This window comes from Python bivittatus, unplaced genomic scaffold (assembly GCF_059951505.1).
Source record: "Python bivittatus isolate LINGU-HERP-01145 unplaced genomic scaffold, Pbiv_v1 ctg000330_np1212, whole genome shotgun sequence".
NCBI lineage: Eukaryota > Metazoa > Chordata > Lepidosauria > Squamata > Pythonidae > Python > Python bivittatus.
In genome coordinates, this window is record NW_028277058.1 from 56582731 (window position 1) to 56605889 (window position 23159).

The window sequence follows — 23159 nt, forward strand, 5'->3', positions numbered from 1 at the left end:
TCTAGAACAGTGTCCTTCATGGGTCTTTGATAAAGAGGAGCAAGAGAAAGAGTGTTCTTTCTTGTGGTGTTATAATCTGTACTGATTAAGAGGGTTCTAGTGCAGGGTTCCTCAACCTTGGCAACTTGAAGATGTGTGGACTTCAACTTCTAGAATTCTAGAATGCTGGCTGGGGAATTCTGGGAGTTGAAGTCCACACATCTTCAAGTCGCCAAGGTTGAGGAACCCTGTTCTAGTGCATAAATTATGCCTTTTGAAATGAGTATCATTTAGGTAGTACTAGAAGTGCTTTTCCTTAATACAGTGAAGTGTCTTTATTCCCTGAAATCTGTGGAATAAAGGAAGGGGAGAGGCTGGAGTTGAGAAACGTTGCTGAATATGACACCACTGATACATAAAGAAAAGAAGAGAGGACAAAGAGAAAAGGAGAACATATTTGATGCACCCAACCTTCTGGAATGGTTAATAACTCAATCTCACAACTGCTAGGTAGGAAAAAATATAGAAGATGCAACTTCTGGAATCAGAGTAGCAAGTGAGAAACAGAACAGATTTATCTTGTTTCTAAGCTCTGAAATCTGAGATGATGTCCTCCAGGAGCATTTGACAAACAGAAACATGGCACAAGTATCTTGTTTGTTGTGCCAGATTATGAAAGTTCCAATAATTTCTTTACTCTTGATGAACAATTTGATGGGTGAACTAGACAGTTTAGAGGGATGCATGGCAAATACACAACAGCCAACCTCCTAGGGCAGACCTGACCACAGCAGTTAATAAATAAAAAATTTAGTCTATAGTCTGTTTCCCAGTATCTCCATCTATATTGATGACAATCTGCCCAAACCTTCTCTTTTTCCAGCCCGTGTTGAGACATTTAAGGTCTTCCTTGGCATAGAGTGGTGTAAACGTGAGTGCTGTGTGCAACTGGAGAGCACAGAGGGGTATTGGTCCAACAGGACAGGGAGTGTAATAGCATGTGGGAATGGCCTTGAGAGACGGGAGGGGGGAGAGATGCTGCCTTGGAACAATCAGATAAGTGAGGGCATAGCCCATAGCTGCATAATGAGCAGAGAAAGAAACTCAGAAAGGAACCTTTCTAACTTCTCAAGCTGTAAAACAGACGGTGGGAGATTTGTACTATCAGACTTGCAAGACTCTGTTAATGTAGCCTTACAATAAAGTAGAATTAGCTCCTCTGGTCATGTTTCCTGTCTGGTCTACCTGGAAAGGCTGACAGGGAGCTATAGGACATCATGACAAAGCCACCAACAGCCCTGTTCTCCCCTGCCCTTCCCCAGCTCTGCAAGCATCCTCTTTTTCTGGTTGTTGATTATCTTATCATGTCAGCCCATGTCCCACTCTCTCCCCCAGCTGGCTAATAAAGTTTTCTTTGAGTTGATCTCAACTTTGGTGACTTCATGGGCATGTCCTTCTAGTTTTCTTGGTAACACAATGGAAGTGGCTTTGCCATTACTTTCTTCTACAATGCTTTTCTGACTTCTAAGTCTAACCTACCACTCTGGTATTCCCTGGTGGTCTCCTATCCAAGTAATAACAGGCGCAACCTGGTTAGCTTCTGAAGCCATATAAGATTGGTCACATAATGCCAGCTGTCAACAGCTGAACATAACAATTGGCACTTCGGCCAGTGCTCTATTCCACCTGTCCCTTTTGTCCCCTTTATTTCATGGTGGGGAAAACAAAACTACTCTGAGCACCATGGAGCTCTTTCTTCTGGAAGGAAGAGAGGATATCCCACCTGCTAGGACAAAAGAGAAGCTCCCACCCATGGATCCCTGATTGTCCCCATCTACAGACAGAAGATTGCTCAGTATTTTAACATTTTCTTCTGGAGCAGCAGTTGAGCTGAAGTTTGCAATTCAGCTTGCAAAGACCTTTGGGAATCTCATAGTAACTACAGTATGGCTCTTGCATGAGGAAGGGTTCCTAGAATCCTTAAGACAGTGTTTTTCAACCTTGGCTGCTTAAAGATATATGGACTTCCACTCCCAGAATTCCCTAGCCAACATGCTGGCTGGGGAATTCTGAGAGTAGAAGTCCACACATCTTCAAGTGGCCAAGGCTGAGAAACTTTCTCAACACTGCCTTAAGATATCAAAACCCTTGCTGTGGAGAAATCCGAGCCATCTAATTGATTCCTAATTCTAACCATCAGTAAATTATTTAGATAATCACAGAAGAGTTAGAACTGACCATAGGAGTCATCTAATTCAACCCTCTCCTCAGTGAAAGATTCACTAGAGAATCTTTGATCAGCCTCTGTTTGAAGATCTCCAGTAAAGGAGAATTCACCACATTATGAGGTGGCCTGTTCTCCTTTCTGCAGCTTGTATAATCAGGATGTTTTTTTTATTTTTTTTTATTTTTTTATTTTTTATAAATAACTCAAGACAGTGAACATACCTAATACTCCTTCCTCCTCCTATTTTCCTCACAACAACAACCCTGTGAGGTGAGTTGGGCTGAGAGGGAGTGACTGGCCCAAAGTCACCCAGCTGGCTTTCATGCCTAAGGCAGGACTAGAAATCAGTCTCCTGCCTTCTAGCCTGGTGCCTTCACCACTAGACCAAACTGGCTCTCTTTTCCTGATATAGAGCCTGAACTTCCTTCAGTCCATTGATTCTGGTCCTGACCTCTGGGACAATGTGTGTCCACCCTTCAGATATTTGAAGACTGCTATCATATCTCTCCTTAGGGTTAATGGATATACAAGTAGTCCTCAGGTTAAGAATGCCCAGTTTATGGATGATCTATAGTTAAGAATGGAGCCTATTGTAGCAAAAATCAAGTTAAATACACAATGGTTCGAGTTCATTGCACAATACTTCTTACACAGTGTTATAAAATAATACTGTTCCAGTTTACATACAAATTCGACTTAAGGACAGACCTTGGGAACAGAACTTGTTCTTAAAGTGGGGACTACCTGTAGAGTATGATTGAAATGGTTACTTAGTTTACTTAGTTTATGTCCCTCAAAAGAGAAACATCCTTTCAGTGATATTTATGGATTCAGATCACTACATAAAATAGGGAAACTAAACATGCTAGGCTAGCGTTGTGGATGTGCTAGAACTGCACTTGCAGAATTTCCAGCTAATATCCCTTTCAGGGAGATGCAATCTTAAAATAGTAGGAAGCCAAGATGCTATAGAAGGCTCTGCAAAGTCTTCTGAGGGTACATAGACACCTTGAGTCTGAACAGTCACTCTGCTGGGGTTGTCTATTAACATTTTCAACATATCACAATGCTCAGGATGTTTTTTATGGAAAACTAAAGGAATGACCTCTCTCTTTCAGTGGCTTTAATTTTTTACCCACAAATTGCCTGTTATAGCAATTTGGGTCTAAAGCTGAAGCTATATTGAAAAGGCCAATGGAATCTCCTGCACTTTTCTATCTTCTGGTGCCCCCCCGCCCCCCCATCAGCTCCTTTTCTCCAAGACTGAATAGCTGTTGCTATTGGATCAAAGCTGCAGAAAAGTGATTTGAGGAGCAGAGTGCAACGAAATAACCCAGGAGGACCAGTGTTATTTACCTGCAGTCAAATCACATTCCTGTCCCTTTTAATCTTCTTGTATAACCTTTCTCCTAAACCTTTACACTGATGAAGGTTTTATAAGAGAAGGACGAAGAGGGACAAATCTTGAGAAACTGGATAAGAAATAATAAGGCAACTACTGTGCAGAGAACTTAAGCAAGCAACATTTGCTAAGGAAACCACCTTTCTTCTGAGTGGGCCAAGGCAGACCCAAAACAAGCAAACCAACAAACCCTATGGTGATGCTCAAATATAGAGCAGACATATGGGAATATAGTAGCTAGGAATTTTGAAGAAAGAGAGAAGGGCACCCAAAATCATTATTGCTGACAGGGATTTTGGGCAACAGGTTGCAACAAAACAGGATAAGATCACATTTTTCTGGTTCATACCTTGGTTTTTAGTGGTTACAATGGCAGAGGATGTCAAAGAGGAAGATTTTACAGCACTGGCCAAGAAGAAGTAACTTTCTCCACCAGGATAGGTTGGGTAAAGGATAAAAGGGTGAAGAGCATCCTGGTATGGCAAGAAATATACTGTTTCCAATTTTTTTTTTTTTTGCAAGGCTCTTTTTGAAATCCCAGAAAAATCAGAGGGACAGATATGGGTGCATATGCGGACAGAGCCACATGGAGAAACAAATCATGTTTTGATTGATTGTATCAACTGGCTTTCAAGGACTCAGTTGTATCTTAAACACAAACAAAAGCAGACCAGACAAGAAAACTCCTTTGGTTAAAGGTAAACAGCTATGAGAAAGTTCTCTCTCCATTTTTTCTTTTGCAGCTGTGAAAAAGCTGGAAAGGGAGGGGGAGTTTCATGCTTTTTGAACCATCCACTTTCCGCACCTTTCCTGTCTTAGTTACATTTTTGTGCATGATATAGACGTATCTAGAAATCTGGGAGGTTTGCAACCATTCTTTAAAAAAGTGTTCTTGGTATTTCATCGACAAGTTGGCATTTACTGAGCCTTGAAGACTGCCTTCAGAATGATTCACCTGATATTAGAACGATAGGTGTTCACACGGGAAGGGCCAGGAAAGGTCCTTAGACACACCTTTCCTGCAAAAATTGTGCATGAATCCCTACGTACCTTGCAAATACATATTTGCAAGTTCTGAATTTCTCCTATTATTTTACACTCAACCACAAAAAATGGTGAATCAATTGCATGGGGTGGGCTAAATGAATTTCAGTGTACACTGTTGGGTTTGTGTTCAAAAAGAATAAGGCACGCCATGCCCTATTGCAACTAGAGGGTATTCTTGTGGTCAGAGATGATAGGAACAATCTTTAAATGCCCATCTTTAACTAGGTAACTGTCTCCATCACAGTAAGAAACAAATGAAGGATCTGGTTGATGCCCATGAATTTGAGACCCCAGGAAAGGCAGGGGGAAGCCAACAAGATGAGAACTAAAAGTTACGGGAATACATAATATAACTCAAATGAGAGAGCACAGACATAAAATTCAGATGTTCACTGAAATAGTAAAAAAAAAAACATGTTTTCCAACTGTTAATTACAAATGAATACAAACTAGAGTGACAATTTTAAAAATCATTTCTGAGAAATGTATTTAGTCTATAGCCTCCACTTTAGAACTGATTTTGATCTACAGACCTCAGGGTTATCATCTATCCTAACTTTTAGGATTTTACTCCTTGTTGTAACTGTTTTTGCCTGATGACAAATGTGAAAGTTAGCATGTTCTTTGGGGTTCCCTTTGGTTGGTCTTAATAAAAAGTGTTAACTAGTTATAGATTAGAGCAGGGTTCCTCAACCTTGGCAACTTTAAGACGTGTGGACTTCAACCCGCAGAATTGCCCAACCAGCAAGGCTGGCTGGGGAATTCTGGGAGTTGAAGTCCACACGTCTTAAAGTTGCTAAGGTCTAGGAACCCTGTATTAGAGGATCCTTCCATTCCCCCCTCCCCAAACACTGCTGGAAGGGGAAATCTATGCTATTGAGTTCAACCCTTGCTCATATTAAATTGTCCTCAATTAAACTACTGAAATTCTGCTTGAACCCATCCAGTGAAACATCTCCTTAAGTTATTAATTTCATTGTTGAACTGGTCTTAGCATCCACCTCTTTCCGCAATATTCTGGTTCTTAGTTCTGGGAAGTTATAGAACAGATAATACCCTTATTTTATGAAATACCCTTTCAGATTTTTGAAGAGAACTAACATATCCTCCCTCTGTCTTTTTTTTGTCAAGGCTAAACATACCAGGTTTCTCAATCTTTCCTCGTGGGGCTTAATTTGAAGTCCTCTAATCATACTTTGCACCTGACCCAGGTTGCTTGAATGGGGTGTCCAAAACATGGTGCAGTACGCAAAGTGAAGTCTCCCCAATGCCAAATAGAGTGTAACTATGACTTCTCAAAATTTGGAAATGGTAGTTCTGTTGATGCATTCTAAAATTGCATTTGCTTTTTTAAAAATATAATTTATATTATTTAATATGATTTTTTTATCAGCCATATCACACCGCTGACTCACTTTTAGCTTGTGATCAACTATCATTCCAAAATATTTTCCATAAGTAATATAAGAAGCCAGGTTCTATACCAAGAAGTGATTTCTTTTTCCTACATAAGGAACTTAGATCTCTGTCAAAGGGGAGAACAAATTCTGTTGTTTTTCAGCCTAGTTCTCTAACTTATGAAGCTCATTCTGAATTTTGTTCCTGTCTTCTAGCACATTGACTAACTTTCCCAATTTGTATCACAAGCACATTGGATACCATTCCCTCCATGTCTTCATTCAGGCCATAAATAAAAAATGTTGAAGTATTGGATTCACAATTGAAGTATGTGATATCACCCTAGGTTGATGAAGAACTATTGATAAGCACCCTTTTAACATAGTTATGAAGCCAACTGTGGATGTCTCTAACAGCCATGCTGCACGGCCCATAAAAACTAGCTTGCATTACCAACATGGCTAAGACTTGTACTTGTGAATCTGATGAAATAGGCCTTTGATCATGCACCTATCTTTTAGATATTTTAGGCTGATCAAATGGTATATTATAGTAATTGACAAGGACAAACTGTGTTCATTCCCCTAGTACAATAGTGTGTATGGAACACTTTAAGTGTTTTGTCTTGAATGCTTTTGGCTAAAATCAAGTGTAGTATCAAGTGTATCATGGATGCTTGACTCAACTTTGTATATGTTAGCTTTCATCATTATATCATGGGAACCAAAATAATTTTTAACTGTGATCAGGTTAGGGTTATTGTATTTTATGTTTTGCTGTTGTAATGGTGGAGGATATCTTGTGCATTACTTGCTGTGATTCATTGCTTGATTTTGGGGGAGTTGTTTGACTTTGTTGACTTGATTGATTTCAACTTTCAATTCTTTCTGCTTGTAAGTCAGTATATTTTGGTTGGTTTGGAAAGTACACTGATCTCTTGGAAGTGGTAAGCTGTCAGAGATATGAGAGCTGTTTTCAGCAATATTGGGGATCATCTAGAGACTCCGACCTAGTACTCTTTAGAGGTTTTGAATTACAATTTTCAAAACCTTCAACCAACCTACAAATGGCCATTTTGCAGGTGCTGGTTTGACGAAAGCGGATCTGAAGACAGAATACATGCTTGTACACATGCATACACACACAGACACACAACACAGAGCTATAGAAACAGAATCATTACTGCCTATGCAAGGCTGGATCATTAGATCATGGCATATATCATAATCTGACCTACTTTAGTAACAAAAATTGCAGAATGTATATATCTTTCAAAGGTCTGACATTCCTCTCCTACCTGTCTGTGCAGCCAGGAACTAAAGTGATTTATTTGACAATGCCTTATGTGTGGTTTGTAGGAAGCTATAAATCAAACTACTAGCAGAGGGTATTCTTCATAGCTCTTGAATCTAGTAAGTATTTACAATGATGTGCTATTACCCTTAGTAGTACCTTCTACAGGCAATAACAATAGCAACACATCTCCTTAGTTGTCACTTCAACTGAAACCTATATCTGCTTTCATGACCTCTTGAACAATTAAAACAACAACAAAATCTCCTAGTGAACTGGTCCCTTCTAGCTATCCAAATACAAGCTTAATGTGTGTGCCCTGTAAGAAAGGATAAAATATTATCAAGCAATATAAGCATCATAATTCTTTAACAAGACAAAACCTATTTAGATTTTGGGCCTGAAGCTGTCTGGAATAGAATTTCTCAATTTTATCACCCACTTTGCACATGTATTATTTCCCTAGTAGCATTCACTCTACTAAAACGATTAGTGTCCCTAAGGTGATTACAGGGAAATTGCTGGAGTGTCCACCACAGCAATAAATACTCACTGTTTACGGTACCTGCTAGTGCATTAATATTATTCAATCCAACCGTTGCTCCAGCTAGTCCTTGTAGAGTCCCCAGAGAAGTCAAAGAATTCATTGCCGCCCCAGCTGTGGAATTTGCTGTTGATGCAGCCACTGGAATAAAAGGAGGAAAGAGAAGATAAAGTTATTCACTCCTAGAATGCCATAAACATTATGGAAAGCTAGAGAGTAATAGTCCTTTGACCAAAGTTCATGACACGTCACAATAATTGGCGAAGAAAGAATTTAAGGTATGGTTCCTCTCACTGATTTATCCATATGGTTTTATGTCCATTGCTTAGAGCACATATTTGGCTCAAAATTTTAATAAGAGATAGAAGAAAACCAATTGCCTACACTATGGTTTCATTCATGTGTTGAACTCAGATTTAGTGCAGCTTGCTTGCTTACAATTTAGCCTGATTTGTAGCCTTTCTTGTTTATTCAACAAACTGTGGTTAGAAATCCTGGTTTGGAGTGATTTTGATCCCACCATTTCAGCTGCATGCATATATAAAATGGTGTGTTATGAATAAATCATAAATCATTACAGGATATACGTTCAGAGGAGATTATTTTGACATGGAAATGGCAAATGCTACATTCATGAGTTCTCAGACTATCTGGCTTATGAAAACCTATTTGATACTGAAGGACAAATTACAAATTGCTGCCTTCCAGAGTTCCCCCTACAACAAATGAAATGGATACTACAACTTGGCGTTTCTGAATTGAATAAACTCACAGAATAACTTAATAAACAGCTGGTAGTTGTCCCTAGTTCTTAGAAAATTTGATGAACTGACATTGTAACACTGTTGGGCAGCTTTTCTTGATGTTCCATTGCTGGTTAGCTTAATTGTTAGAAAAGATGAAATATCTAACATTCATATATCCAGGGGCTTTGCTTTCAGGAATTATACCTTGACAGCGCTTTGTCCTGGTAAAAGCAAATTGATTATTCCTCTCTTCTGTGCTGGGAATATTATCCTTGTGTTATCAGTCTGAACATCAATAGTCAAGAAGAATATCATTCAGAAAGCTAGTTAGTACTGAAGCGATGAGTGAATAATGCCTATATGATTTGTGAACATTAAAGAAAGCTGTATGCTAGCAGCTGCAAGCTAAAAGCTAGATAGACCCCTTCCCCCCACCCCATATTAGTCTTTGGTACACAGAGTTTCAGAGTTAGATCTGTAAGTCCACGGCCAGACCTCAAAGCTGTTCAAATCCTTAATGGCCCACCAGTGATTAAAAATAACAAGATCCTGCTTTTGAAAGCTAATTTACTGCCCTTGTGGCTTGCTGAAGATTCAAGGAAAAGGGCACTCTGGAAAGGTGTAGATAGGATTAAGCCCGTTCCCTGACTCTACAACCTCACTCCAGTTCTGCAAAAATAAGTATCTCCTAGAACTCAGGTCATTTTCCAGGCTGGTGTGCATCAGCTTGGAAGGAATAAGATACTTTTTTGTGTGTGACTCATTTAAAATAAATAAAATAGGGACAGAAAAAGGGGTATAACAAAAACTACCTAGTCACTTCTACCTTATCTGATGGTTTACACTGTGATGGCTAACAGCATGAGAATCCTCTAGCATGACCTTGATTAGTTGACTTTTCAGCATCTGATAGAAATTAATTCCATGTGTCAATTTGCACATTAAGTGAGGAGGAGTTTTCTTCACCTCCATTTACCTGGGGGCATTCTACATAATGTAAAGAAAGTGCTGTTCACCTTATCTGGCAGACTCCATCCAGGTCTAAGCTGACATACTGTAAATAACTAATGGTCCTATTCCATGACCGAGACTTTTTAAGCACTAAGCTAATTAGTATTTGATGGATTAGATCTACAGGCCCACCAAAATGCATGGAGTTCTATTCCTGGAAACCCACCAATTGAGTGAACCATGAGGCCTGACTTGTGATTGCAATGAGCCACTTAATATTAAAACTCCTTCAGGTGAGCAGTTTTATTAAGCTTTAAATTAATTCTGACTGCTCAGGACTCACAGTCTGCTCCTGGTCACTGCTTCTTGTAAATGACTGAGGAATACATGGTAGCATGCCCACCCCTTTGTGCTGCCGAGTGGAAAGCAGGATTTGATAACTCCATGATTACAAATGATTGAACCAAACTGGTCATATAGCTGTGGAGTGAATTTGATATGTAATGGGTGCTAGCAACTGTCTTTCAGGGCTAAGTGTCTGTACAAGTGCAAAAAAGAAGAGAAGATCATATGGATGCGAAACTGGCATGAGATGGACTTTTGGTATGGTTGATCTGAAGAGTCTCCAGATCACTTAAACAAGCCCTTGCTTCCATACTTCAATATGTAGTATTAAGAAATCAAGAAAGGTTCTCATATTTTTTCTAATTACTTGGTGAAGCAGCTTGTTTGTAACACCATATTCTCATACTAGAGATGATAGCTTTCTTGTCCATCTCACCAACTTCCCCCAACTTTTTGCTCTGTAAACTTGCTGATATTTAATTTCACTGGACAATATCACCGCTCTCCCATACCCAGACAAATTGTTGGATGAATGGCACTGAGGTGCATTGTAACAGGAGGAAAATAAATTTGGGAAAGACTGCTATATACCGTACACACGCTCATCCTAAGGCCTCCTATTTTGCTGGTTGCTTTTATTTTCACAGTTAATTCAACAGAAGGGCATAAGGAATTTGAACCCTGGATCTGTGGTGTGGCTCAATGGCATATTGCCCTGCAACGTAGATTCCAGATTAGAAATCGTACCTTGCATACAATAGTGTGAGCAGGCTTGGGGTAAAACCTGGCTTTGGTTGAGCTGGTGGCATACTGGCCCAAATGTGTCCATTTAGATTGGTACTGGCTTTTATTGTTAGCAAGAAATGCTGCATATTAAAGCTGTTAACCTAGTTTGGTGACTAAAGCTGTTAACCTAGTCTGGTGAAAGCTGTGGCATATGGAAGATTGCCACTTTTAAAAAACTGCTTCAATATGCAAAGAAAAGGGAAAAAATGAGAGAAAAGAAAATGCAAAAAAAAAAAAGAGAGGAAAAAATCAGAAATGTACACAGTAAAAGTCACTCAGCCGGTGTTTCAAAATACACCTTCATTCCTTCCATCATACTGATAGAGAGCTAGTTTTTCAATGAACATATTATTGATCCAAGATTTTAATCCTGGAGACCCCCTGTCTTACAATATCAAAGAGTATTTTTTTTTTTGCTGCGCTGTGCCCAGTAAATCCATTGTCCTTCATATGATAAATTCCAAATCCCTGGTATATAACTCAAAAGTGTGTTCACACCTTTAAATGATATTGATTTTTGTAACATCATACCAACAAACTTATGGAAATTAACTCCAAATGGGGTAATAGTGGGACACGTCCACTCATCCATTTCATGCTTCCAGTATAATGAAGTTGACAACCAACCTTTAAAAAATGTATCTGAAATGTCCAGTACACATAAAAGAAAATCTTCTGTTGAACTAATTCAACTTAAGATCATAAGAAACATACTTTGTATTTGAAATAAACATTTCATATTTTAAAGAACCACTGACTGTTAATATGGAATATTCCATCTCTTTGTTCCAAAGTTCTTGTAGAAAACTAATGTCTATCTTAACAATACTCTTTAATTTTATAGAACAATACTGTAGATTTAAAATCATCCCAAACAGATCCCAGTAGTGATAGTAGATCATGACTTTTAGATGCTGCTAATGCATCTGGACCAATTAGTGAAGCTAATAAAATGTTTTGACTGAATATTCTGCCATTTCACAGATTGGGGCAATCCAAATTCCTCTTGCAGTAACTCAACTGATTTAAAGACCTGATTAGCAATAAGCTGATCCAAATATTAACACCACTCTTTTCTCATGATTTCTAACCTTCTTCCCCTCCCTTCAGTTTACTTGCAATTTTCAAGCTGGGATTATCCCAGAGTATAAATTTCTCATGTGAATAAGGGTCAGAATGATAATTTGTCCCAACATCTTCAAATATGTCCTGGGGTCTTTAACCCTGGAAATACAATAAACCTATTGCTAAAAATGTAGTCAAACTCCTGGAATCATATCAAGAGCCATATAAAAACCACATATAGTGGTTTGGTAACTTGGACATTTGTTTTCCATAAAGAAGATTAAGTCAAAATATATGTCTAGTGATAATGCTGAAGATCAGGAAAGTTGAACCACTCATCATAACACGATAAAAGGAATTTAGATGGAAGATTGTTTGGCAGGCAAGAGGAATAAGTGGTAAAGAGCATGAATTGACAAATGAAACAAAAGTAAGAAGAATAGGTATATTGTATTTCTGTGAAACTAAGGGGAAGGATGAAAACGGTCTGATCTCATGGAGTGGAGTTGATAAATAATGCAGGGAAATTAAGGTGTAGTTTTAGTTATGAATGAAAACACTGAAATCTACATTAGAAAGTACGAACTGGTATCATCTAGATTGTTGTAGGTATGTACAAAAATAGGAACCTGCAGTTGGTGGTAACTGCATATTACATTTCAATGTATGGTGATAAGTTTTGGGAAAAATTGTGCAACATTCTGAATGAATGCATTACAAGGGAAAGATTATTCAACTTATCTGAAAAGAAATGATAGAGGTCAGAAAAAGTGATTGGCCCAGTCAGAGACTCAGGAATGAATAAGAATGGTGATATTTTGGTACCTGCTTAGAAAAAAAAGGTCTGCTTTAAATCTATTCTTTAAGCATTAGTCTGTTCAAGGGACTTGTGTCTGACAGGGAAAATGGAGAGAATGATTGCAAGTTATACATAAATAGCAAAACACCAGAGCAGGTAGATGAATGTGTGTATCTTGGCAGAATGTTACCAAAATGGGATCCTTTTACTGAGATGGGAAAATGGATGGAGAAATGTAAGAGATGGAAATGCTGCTAGAAGGGTGGAGGTACTGCATAATATGCTCCAAGGAACAAATGTTTGTTGCAAGAAGTGAAAATGGCTGTGCATAAGAATATGCTTCTGCTCACTTTATTATATTGAAGAAAGAATTGGATATGTTAGGGGAGACATACAAGTAAGTTGAATGCAGTGGGGATGGGATACTTAAGGATTGTGTGGTAAGACAAGAAGAGGTGACATCAAGAATGAATGGGTCCTGAATGAATGTGGATTGAATACAAAAGGGAGTGTCCAGTATGAGATTGATTTGATCAAAACGAATGAAGGATATTACTCATTTATTTATTTATTTGGAATGAATGAGGATTGAATTACAAAAGAAATACAGGAAGGAAGAATGAATGGGTCAAGAGGAAGATGGAGAAATTGTGGTTGAATGGAGTTGATGAGATCCTCAAGAAGAGACAAGTGAAAAGTTTAAAGAATACAAGGCAACGTATAGAGCAGTGAATGGATGTGGTGGAAAGAAAGAAGGTAAGCAACGATAGAAAGATATGGAGAGGTATATCGAATGTTAGTATAAAGTAGATTAAGCTGTATTTCCTATTTTTATGCCTTTTGATTCTTTGGCTCACCATTTCTTACTCCCTTTCTGCGCTTGGCATGATATTATTTACCCTAAGAGGAAATAGCATCATGGATATTTATTGATACAAATATATGCGGCCACCATCTTAATCAAATAACTGAGTGGCTAGTAGGCATGAAACAGAAAGCTACACATTAAAATAATAAGAAAAACAAGAAAAGATATCAGTTAAAAAAAACACAACCACCATAAACAGCACAGGTCAATAACACAAACTGGGCTTCACTAACATCCTGACCCTAAAGCAAGAGGGAAGAGCCAGATTTTTAAGGCCTTCCAAAAGGCCAACAGAGTTGGGGTCATCCAAACTCAAGGGGGGTGTTGCTCTGCAGGGCAGGCAGTGTGACAGAGGAGGCACACCTCCTAGGTTCCATAAGATGACATTGCTTTACAGTAGGGACCTGGAGCACGCCCACTCTGATGGATCTAGTGGGATGGACAGAAATAAGACACAGGCGTCCCTCAAGTGTCCTGGCCCCATGCCATGTAAGGCTATATAGGTGATAAGTGGCACCTTGAATTCCACCAGAACACCCACTGGAAGCCAGTTCAGCTTGCATAACAATAGTGTTACATGGGCCAGCTGCAGTTTCTGAATGCTCTCCAAGAGCAACCCCATGTAAAGTGCATTGGAATAGTCCAACCAGGAAATAACAAAGGCATGGGTAACCATAAGCAGAGCTTCCCAATCCATGAGTGCAACTGGTGCACAAGACAGAACTGTGTAAAGACCCTCCTGGCCACAGCTTCCACGTGCTCCTCAAGCAGGAGCCATGAGTCCAGGAGGACTCCCAGATCATATACCAACTTGGTCTGGGGGAGTGGTATGAAAGTTCTCCAGATCCAGGGATGCAGGGATACAGCCACTCAGTCTTCCTAGATTGATTCAGAGCCGTTGCTCTCCATCTGGACTCTCACAAATTCCAGACACCAGGGAAGAACTTCAACAGCATCACTTGAGTAGCCAAGGGCACAGATATATAATTATCATCAGCCTACTGAAGATCTCATCCAATGGCTTCATGTCGATGCTAAATAGGAATGTTCATGTTGATGTTAAATAAGAATGGAGAGAGTGTCAAGCCCTGATGCAGCCCACAATCATCGGCCTAGAACTAGGTCTCTTCTCCTCACAATACCACCTGGAACTGGCCTCAGCGGTAGGAGAACCACTGAAGAACAGTATCCCCAACTATGAACCTCCTAAACTGGTCCAGTAGGATACCATGATCAATTGTATTGAAAGCTGCTGAGATATCAAGGAGGACCAGGATAGAGCCACCCCTCCCCCCCCATCCCTGGCCTGACAGAGGTCATCCACCAGTGTTATCAATGCAGTCTTGGTACTATACTCAGATTAAAACCAGACTAAAAAAGGTCCAGATAATTATTTCTTCCAGGGCCTTTTGGAGAAGGTAGTAAGCCTACCACCTTCTCAACAACATTCCCTGAAAAGGGAAGGGTGGAGATTGGACAAAAATTATTCAGAACCTTTGAGTCCAGTGATGGCCTCTTGAGGAGAAAGAAAACCACTATTTCCTTCAAAGCATTCCCTCCCACAAAAAGGCATTCATCTCTGCTGAATCAATGACATACTGTGTCCTGGGATGACTTAACCAACCACGTAGGACATGGAACTAAGACAAAAGTGGCAGGATTCAAAGCCCCAAGGACCCCGTCATCAGGGCTGACAGACTTGAACTCCTTTCAAATAACTGGGCAAGACTGCACAGCCAGAAATGCAACTTCAAACAAATCTAAGCAACTTAATCTGAGAGATGCCTAGAATAATCTTCACAACGACCCTGCAGAGGCTCTCTGGTCCCTCCTTCCCCAAATCACTCAAAACAGGGCCACCGGCTGGCAATCTGCCATTGTGATAAGAATGGAGAAATAAGTACGTTTTGCTGCTTGATCACCACAAGGTAATCCCTAATAAAGGTTTGTACCTGTGCTCAGTTTGATTTGTTCTTTGTACATGATAGATGACCAAGCAAATTGTGACAAGGGAATGATTAAGATCGTTGCGTAAGTATGTTTAAGGGCAAAGCAACTATTTCTGTGTGAGTGTATCTGTATGGGGCGACTTGGAGGGAAGGGTGTGTTGTGATCATGTAACATTCAGAAGATAGTACGCATGTTAAAATGCTAATTTTGTTTTTCTGCCTCTTCAGGTGAGCTGAATTAGATGATTCTACCCACAATTTTCATATGCATTTATAATAAGTGTCCACACATTCTTTGCGAAGCAAAATAAATTCTAAATGTTTAAAAGGATAAGATGCGGGTTTTGTAAATGTCCAACTTCCAAGAAGAGCCAACTACGTTGGTTGATTTAGAAAACTGTCGTCCAGGTAGAGCTATTTTGGGATCATTTTTGGAAGCAAATTACAGTTAACACAGTGGGTGCCTGGACTATACAAAATGTCACCCTGGCAGGCTTCAACTGCCTCTTGGAGAGATGTGTATTGTGCTGAAATGAACAACTAAAGAAAAAAGCTTTTAAGAGATGCGAGGCTTAGAGAAAGATTTTGTGACGCTTCTCTGGAAAAGCATTCTCAACGTTTCTATAAAAATGGCCCAAGTTTCAAAGAATTATGCTCTAAACAACAAATGCTTTTATTTAACAAAGGCAAATCTTTTGTGGTATGGTTAACATAATGAATGACCCATAACTCATTTAATTGCTTCCCAAGAGTGAAGAACAGAAATGCTACCCTTGCAAACGGTTTCTTGTCTCTTAAGCAGACAAACGGTCAAGAATGCCACATCCTTTGCATTTGTGTGGCAGATCAAATGAATTAACTATAACACAAGGAGCGACAGCTTCTTTTATTAATGTGGAACAAAAGCTTAAAAAATAGCTGCCAAGCAGATCAGGTATTTAAGAGAGAGAGAGAATGAGAGAGAGAGAGAACTATTTGTGAATTCAAACCCCCAGCCAGGTTTAGAAGATAAACATATTTCTAGCAGATACAGGAAACCCTGATAGACTCATGTTGATGAGTTGATGCTAATATAGTTGATATCATGTTGGTCCTGACATTCACATTAAGAAGAAGCTAATAATTCTAAGGGTGATCTAAAACATTTTCGAAGTACAGACAGAAATTCAAAAGCACCCTCTGTCCCCCCATTGCAATCATCATGAGGTGCACTGATTATGATGGCTATCAGTCAGAGATGCATTACTTCTGTTGACTTCAGGAAGCCCATCCCCACATTTACATGGGATGTCAAAGGATGCACTTGAAAAGGGAAAATGTGGGCCAATCTGGAGGAGATGTTTGTGAGTTTTAAGGGAGAAAATGAGTCTTCAAAGCTTAATGCCATCTGCAAGGCTTAAAGGTATCAGTTTTGTCCCTTAAACGATCCCAGTGTCCACAAATATGCAAAAATGTGCCCAATTTTTTGGCCCAACCCACTTGGGAAGGGGTCTTGGGGAGACCAAAAAAAGGATGTAAAAAAAGGACTCACTTTTTGCACCGGTTGCAGATCATGAAAAAACGGAAAGTGGTTCCAACAGCTCTTACTTGTCTATCACTGTCCTGCTAATGAAGTTACCTGTGTACCCATTGTTCCCCTTCGACCTGTTGCCTAGAGTCCTAAGAACTAAGGCACAGTAAGAGGAAGTAGGAATAGCTGTTGGTGGCCTTATCAGCCCAACAAAGGAAGGAAAACCAGAAATGTTATGTGTTTTCCTCTGGTTGCTCTACCTATGAACCTACCTGAGAATGCGGAGGGAGAAATTGTGAAAGAAGATGCCTGTTTTCACCCTGGTGTAATGTTTCTGCATAACTATAACTTCTCAAAGTTTCAGAATTACTCAAGAGCTAAATGGTGTCAACTTCCACATTTGCTCTAACGTGGCACCATGGAAAGATTTGATTGGTTATTGAACAACTGCTGCTTCTTACATGTACCATCAACTCTGTATTCCTTACGTAGTCTTGCCAGGATCGACCATAATACAAATGCTATAAACCTGCATTTTACTTGTACAGCTTCATTAATCACAGTTCATTTAACGTCATTAAATTAGACAGTCAGGAAGTGTTTTTCCCTCAAGTGCACTGCTACTTTTGTAATAAGATGAGAAATAAATTGTCTTTAGATAAAAGACAATGGGAAGTTGATTTAAAGTATTACGGCATCAACAAAGGAAGACACCCCCCATCCTCTTGCAACTGCAAAAATATACAGATAAATAAATAAAAAAGGGGCACTTATTCCCCTCCATCCTAAAAAGCAAATATAAATGCTGCACTATAGCCTGGACTTTAATGGAAATGCTTTGAGATGGTACATGTGGCTTTATAGAGCTAAATTTCCATGGAACCGAGAACAACCAGGGAAAGCTTTTATTCAGGTTTACAAAGTATTTAATGGAGTGGAAAATGTAGCACTAGATAAGAAAGTTGAAATCAAAAGAACATCTTAACAAGGGTTGTTTTTAGTTTAGATGTAGAATTTGTAAGGAGGAACGAGGCTATTAAACGGATGTTTTCTGTGGAGTCTTTGGTGCTCTTCTGCTGGAACTGATGTTTTCACTTGATAGCAAAATTCAGGGGGGGGTGATGCTTGGGGACAAGGGTTTAGATCATACTGGCATATCAGCCTCTTGGGTTTCCAAAATTCAAGAGACAAATGAAGGATCCATACCCAAATGCAGATCCTCTGCAATATTATCTAGACTCCATTGCCTTGTCCCCTGCAGGATAAAATCTTGCACCAATATGGTTTTTGATTGCAACTGCATGTCCTTTATCCACTATTATTTAGAAGCTGGCCAAAGTTAGATTTGGTTTTATAGACTACCAGAGTTCCTTGTAGAGTGGCGGCCTGATCTATTTTTCTATGCTCATCTTGTCTCTGATTAGCAATTAATTGCTCCTGCTGCTTTTTCTTTTACATCTTTATGGACGATTACCCAGAATAGGACAGAAAATTAAAATAAAACAATGGACTCAGCCAAGAGTTTGAGTATCCCTTTCTCAGAAAGCCTCCAGACGAGATAGATCTTGGCTTTCAGAAAAGATCGTGGGCTACATATTGCTATTTTCACATGATAAGGATAAGATAAATGCAGGCTTTTTTATGTGGCTTGCCATGGACATGAGGATTAATGCTGAATGTTCTGTATTCTTCTGTGGCCTCTGCTTTTAAAAGCAGCAGATTCCCAGACATCATATGCTCACTTTCTCCAAGGTATCAAAAGATGGCAAAGACCTTGTTTCTGGTGGCATAACAGAAATGATTAAACCTCAGTGGTACATTATTGCACATAAATAGCCATGTCATGAATGCACCATAGTAATTAAGCAAAGCCACCCAATAGCTGGTCCTATTGAGCATGCTCAGATGGATTTAAGATGACAGCTGGGTGGGTGTCTAGCTGTCCCCTTAGTTCTGAACATTCATCACAACAAAGAAAAGGTCTGAGGAAAAGAAAGAGAATTCTGTAACTGGAGGAACAGGAGATGTTTCTTGGAGAGTCTGTTAAGGGTCCTTTCATCCCATCCCATCCTCTACCCCCCGCCCCCAAACTTCTACGAATGCCACACAGCTTTAAGGAATGACCCCAGGCTTAAATGGAAGAATATTTTAGAATCACAATCAAAGAGCACAAATAGGTTCCTCTTTAGGGCTGCCTAAAACCTATGGCTGAGCTGTGTTAAAAAAAGAATGGTTTGCTTAATGGGTCAGTGATCCTCACCCTGCAAACTTATCTTGACACTCTTAGATGGTCATAAATGCAGTTGTTGACAATGCTCCTATAGCAGTGCCTTCCCAGTGGTGGAGCAACTTTTCTCTCTAATTTTAAAGTTGATTTATGAAAGTTAATAACCCCAAGCTTCTATATAAATGTACAATGATGCTCTAAGGCCATTCTCTAGCTATTAAACACATTTCCAAGTTTAATAATGCTTAGAACATGTTCATTAAGGCAGCTTCATTAAAGTCAAGAGAGCTGATTTTTCTCCTGTACACAATTTTCCCCGCTAAGGAAGAATGCTAAATTAACCAGAACAGCATCTTCCGAATTTTGTACCAGCAAACAAATTTGGGATTTTCTTTGTAGCAGAATTCATGATTACATGTGAATCATGCTGAAAAGACACTCTTGGATTTGGTAGAATCTGTGGCTAGGAGATAGTATGAAAACCCAAGGTCATTTTAAAAGAGTGTGCATTTTAAGGTCATTTTGAAATGGTCTCCTCTTTTTATAAGCAATGTTTGAAACCGGGAACAAAGAGTAGTGGGGTCATAACTACATAGCTGAAACTGTTTCAATATATTCCATTTGCAATAGTAATAATACTAACTCCCATTAGTACTATTGTAGCCCACCCTTCCTCTACAAAGTATTGGACATAATTTCTCCACAATTCTTTTCTCATCATAAACCTGTGAAACAGACTGAAAAGACAGCAAATAGTTCAAAATCATCCAGCTTATTAGGTGGATAAGTAGATCTTGGCAACCCCTTCCCCACCAACACACGCCCTAAGCATGCAAAATCTGCCTTAACTTTTGGTTGTAATGGGAGTATGGAAAAGGATCCAATCCATCGCCAGAGCCTGCTGTATTCCTACTGTTGTGGGCCAGATGATGTCACTGGGGGGAAGCAAACAGCAAGCCCTACCCCACACGGATGGTAAATTTGCTCTTACCAACTTCAATTGGTATTTATTTCCTATATAGCATTATCTTGCATTCCATTCTCTGCCAACCGCCCCTCAGCTGTGTCAATCCTAAATCAGGTCTAAAAATGGCATTCTTTTATAAATGTGAGTGCCAGAAGTAGAATCCAAAACCTAGACCGCATTAAAATTTGGGAAAAGCCAACCAAGGTGCTTGGATGGCAAGGTGAGGAATGTCAGATACATTTGAAATCTGCAAATTCTAAGCATTGCTGGTCACTGAGCATTTGTCCAGCTCTGGAGCAAAGAGATAAGGAGGAAAGGCTGTCGGCTGACTTGGAAGAAAACAGCTAGAATGAATTTCTTCTTTGCTTGACACTTAAGACAGAATTCTTTGTCTTCTCAGTGTAACAAAAAATGTAGCAATGGTAGATTTGCACTTTCTCATAACAAGGAGAGAACATACAAGTTTTTTGCACGGCTGCCATGAATCATGAAAGTTCATGATGGAATTGTAACTGTGCACCATAGATGTATGCTATGATAAGAAGGGAATCATTTATAAGTCTGCTAAAATATACCTTGCTTCAAGATTAAAAGCTAAGGGGAAAGGCTATTCCAGCACTTTAAAGTCATGATTTGATCTCTCTGGAGCTTCTAAGAAGCCAATGTTAGAGTATGATCATTTGTATGAAATAGCACTTTCGTAATTAGATACATCAGACATTGCATGGGGCCACAGTACAGATCTTTAGATTTATCCTGATGTGAGAACCTGATCTAAATTCCTCTCAAGGGACAGAGAGGGACATTTGGCTTTTCCTCTGAAAAGCTTCTCAGAAGTCTCAAGAGGAAATCAAGAGTGTCCAAAATGAAAAGAAACAGAATTTGTTAAAACCATCAATATAAAAGAAGGTTCCATGGTTTCTAGGATTCTTAAAATTCTGGGGGTTTTGAAATGAAATAAAAACAGAGTTGATAAAACTTGATAAATATTGTAACAAGCAAAAATCAGGTTAACTTCTTATTAGGTGTAGTATAAACATAAAACAAATTAAGTACCATGATTTTTTTTAAAGTCAAAAGCAAATACTGTTATAAGAGATAAACATATATAAAATGTTCATATGAAAGATAGTCCCCCAAATTCTCAAGGCTAAATTGCCTGCAACAATCCATAAATGAATGATTATCCTCTAGTGAAAATTCTGTTCTCTTATTTGGGAGTGTTAGCAACGTGAAGGAGATAAAATGTATTTTCAGAAAGAAACATTGGCATTAGATAGGGTAGACACATTTCGAACACTTCCTCATTAGTGCCAAATCTTAGCTCTTTACCAAAATAGAAAGTGATACAGTTAATACAGCTGAAATCACAATTCAGTACAGCAGGGGGGTCTGCAAGATAGTGTCAAGATGGCAGCTGTGGTGGAATAAGCAAATGACACACATGAAAACCAGGAGGAGCTTCAATCGCACCACCATGGTTGCCATCTTGACTTTCTTGACTATACCCCGCAGACGCCCCTGCAATGCAGACTGTTGAAATGTTCACGCATCGCCCTGACCGAATTTCCATTGTTGATGGAAGAAAATCTGCTTTACGACACACAAAGAGAAGAAGTTGGAATAAGATCTCCAACGGACCCATCATCTGTACCCGAATCACATGGGACGTATGGCTATGAGGTTTAATGTTCATTTGCCCTCCTTCCTGGGACCCAGGTGAAAAGAAGAGTGCTCTGCTCAATCGTACCTGGGCTTGTGAGTGCACCAAGGGCTCCTGATGCTGTGGAGAGCGGATTCGCATTGGTGGTGTTGGCTGAGGACTGGGCTGCAGCAGCTGCAGCTGCTAAAGTTGCCAAATTTTGCAGCTGTAGAGCATTCATTCCTGCAAAGAAAACAGAGGAGCTGCAGCAGTGAGGTTGATTACCAAATCCAAAGTCTAACAGATTTATTTTAAATCCACCAACTCAGTGTGAAACTTCCATCACATTAGTTCTTCTGGCTGTCTTCCTTCCTTCCTTCCTTCCTTCCTTCCTTCCTTCCTTCCTTCCTTCCTTCCTTCCTTCCTTCCTTCCTTCCATCCATCCATCCATCCATCCATCCATCCATCCAAGCAAGCATCCAAGCAAGCATCCAAGCACCCATCGGCCCAGCCACTCATCCGTCCGCTTGCCCTTCCTTCCTTCCTTCCTTCCTTCCTTCCTTCCTTCCTTCCTTCCTTCCTTCCTTCCTTCCTTCCTTCCTTCCTTCCTTCCTTCCTTCCTTCCTTCCCCAGAGCAAAATCTGTGATGCAACTGCTGAGGTTACTTCTCACGGTGTCCCTTATCTAACCTAGCTTTGTTTCAGTCAACACTTTCAGTGTCATAGGATTAGAGCTCCAGATAGCAAATTTCCAAATAGTGTGGCTAAGGACTGGCTGGGGATTTTAGGACTTGGAGTCCCAACACATCTGGGGGTGCAATAGATTGGAGAAGGCTGCTTTAGTGACAGCCGTTTTCTGAGATTTAAGTAGGGATGAGTGATACAGTTTCAATTCAGCCTGTACCAATTTCAGGTTTGTGCACAGGGGCATCTGTGTGTGTGTCAAAAAAGTGAAGGTGGCAGCTGTGACTGTGCAGTCAGAATCCTTTTTTAATGATAATGCAATGCATATAAAAAAGGTGAGGGCAGGGCTTTGATTACTTAGTCAAGGCTGCCATCTTCACTTTTTTGACTCATCCACAAATGCCCATTTGTACATTCATGTCTGTTCCATCCCTTCTCTGGACTAATCTGCATTTTATATGATTGTGTTATTATTGTTGTATTTTATTTTATGTACTGCTTTTTATATTATTGTATTATTGTTGTATTTTACTATATAGACTGTAAATTGTCTAGAATCCAACTGGTTGGAGATGGCGTATACATTTCATACATAAATAAAGAATATGTTTTTAAAAAACTGCACAAGCCCTTTTTGAACATGTAGCGTTGAAAACCCATTTCTAAATTTTATCTCAAATGAACCATTTACCCATTAATTTTATCTCCAAAACAGGTTTAAGTTAAAGTTT

The 23159-nt window shown here is 39.5% G+C and overlaps 1 protein-coding gene across 25 annotated transcripts in view; it reads right to left on the reverse strand.

Moving 5' to 3' along the window:
- CELF2 (CUGBP Elav-like family member 2) overlaps positions 1 to 23159 on the reverse strand; it is a 545664-nt gene that overhangs the window by 22672 nt on the left and 499833 nt on the right. For 13 of the 25 annotated variants that reach the window (XM_088141375.1, XM_088141380.1, XM_088141381.1 and 10 more), the window contains 2 exons: positions 21854 to 21988; positions 7900 to 8031 (listed from right to left, as the gene is read on the reverse strand). In XM_088141375.1, coding sequence (XP_087997501.1) covers positions 7900 to 8031; positions 21854 to 21988 — 267 coding nt within the window. The remainder of the gene's footprint in view (positions 1 to 7899; positions 8032 to 21853; positions 21989 to 23159) is intronic. The other 12 variants (XM_088141376.1, XM_088141379.1, XM_088141401.1 and 9 more) reach the window with 1 other exon arrangement.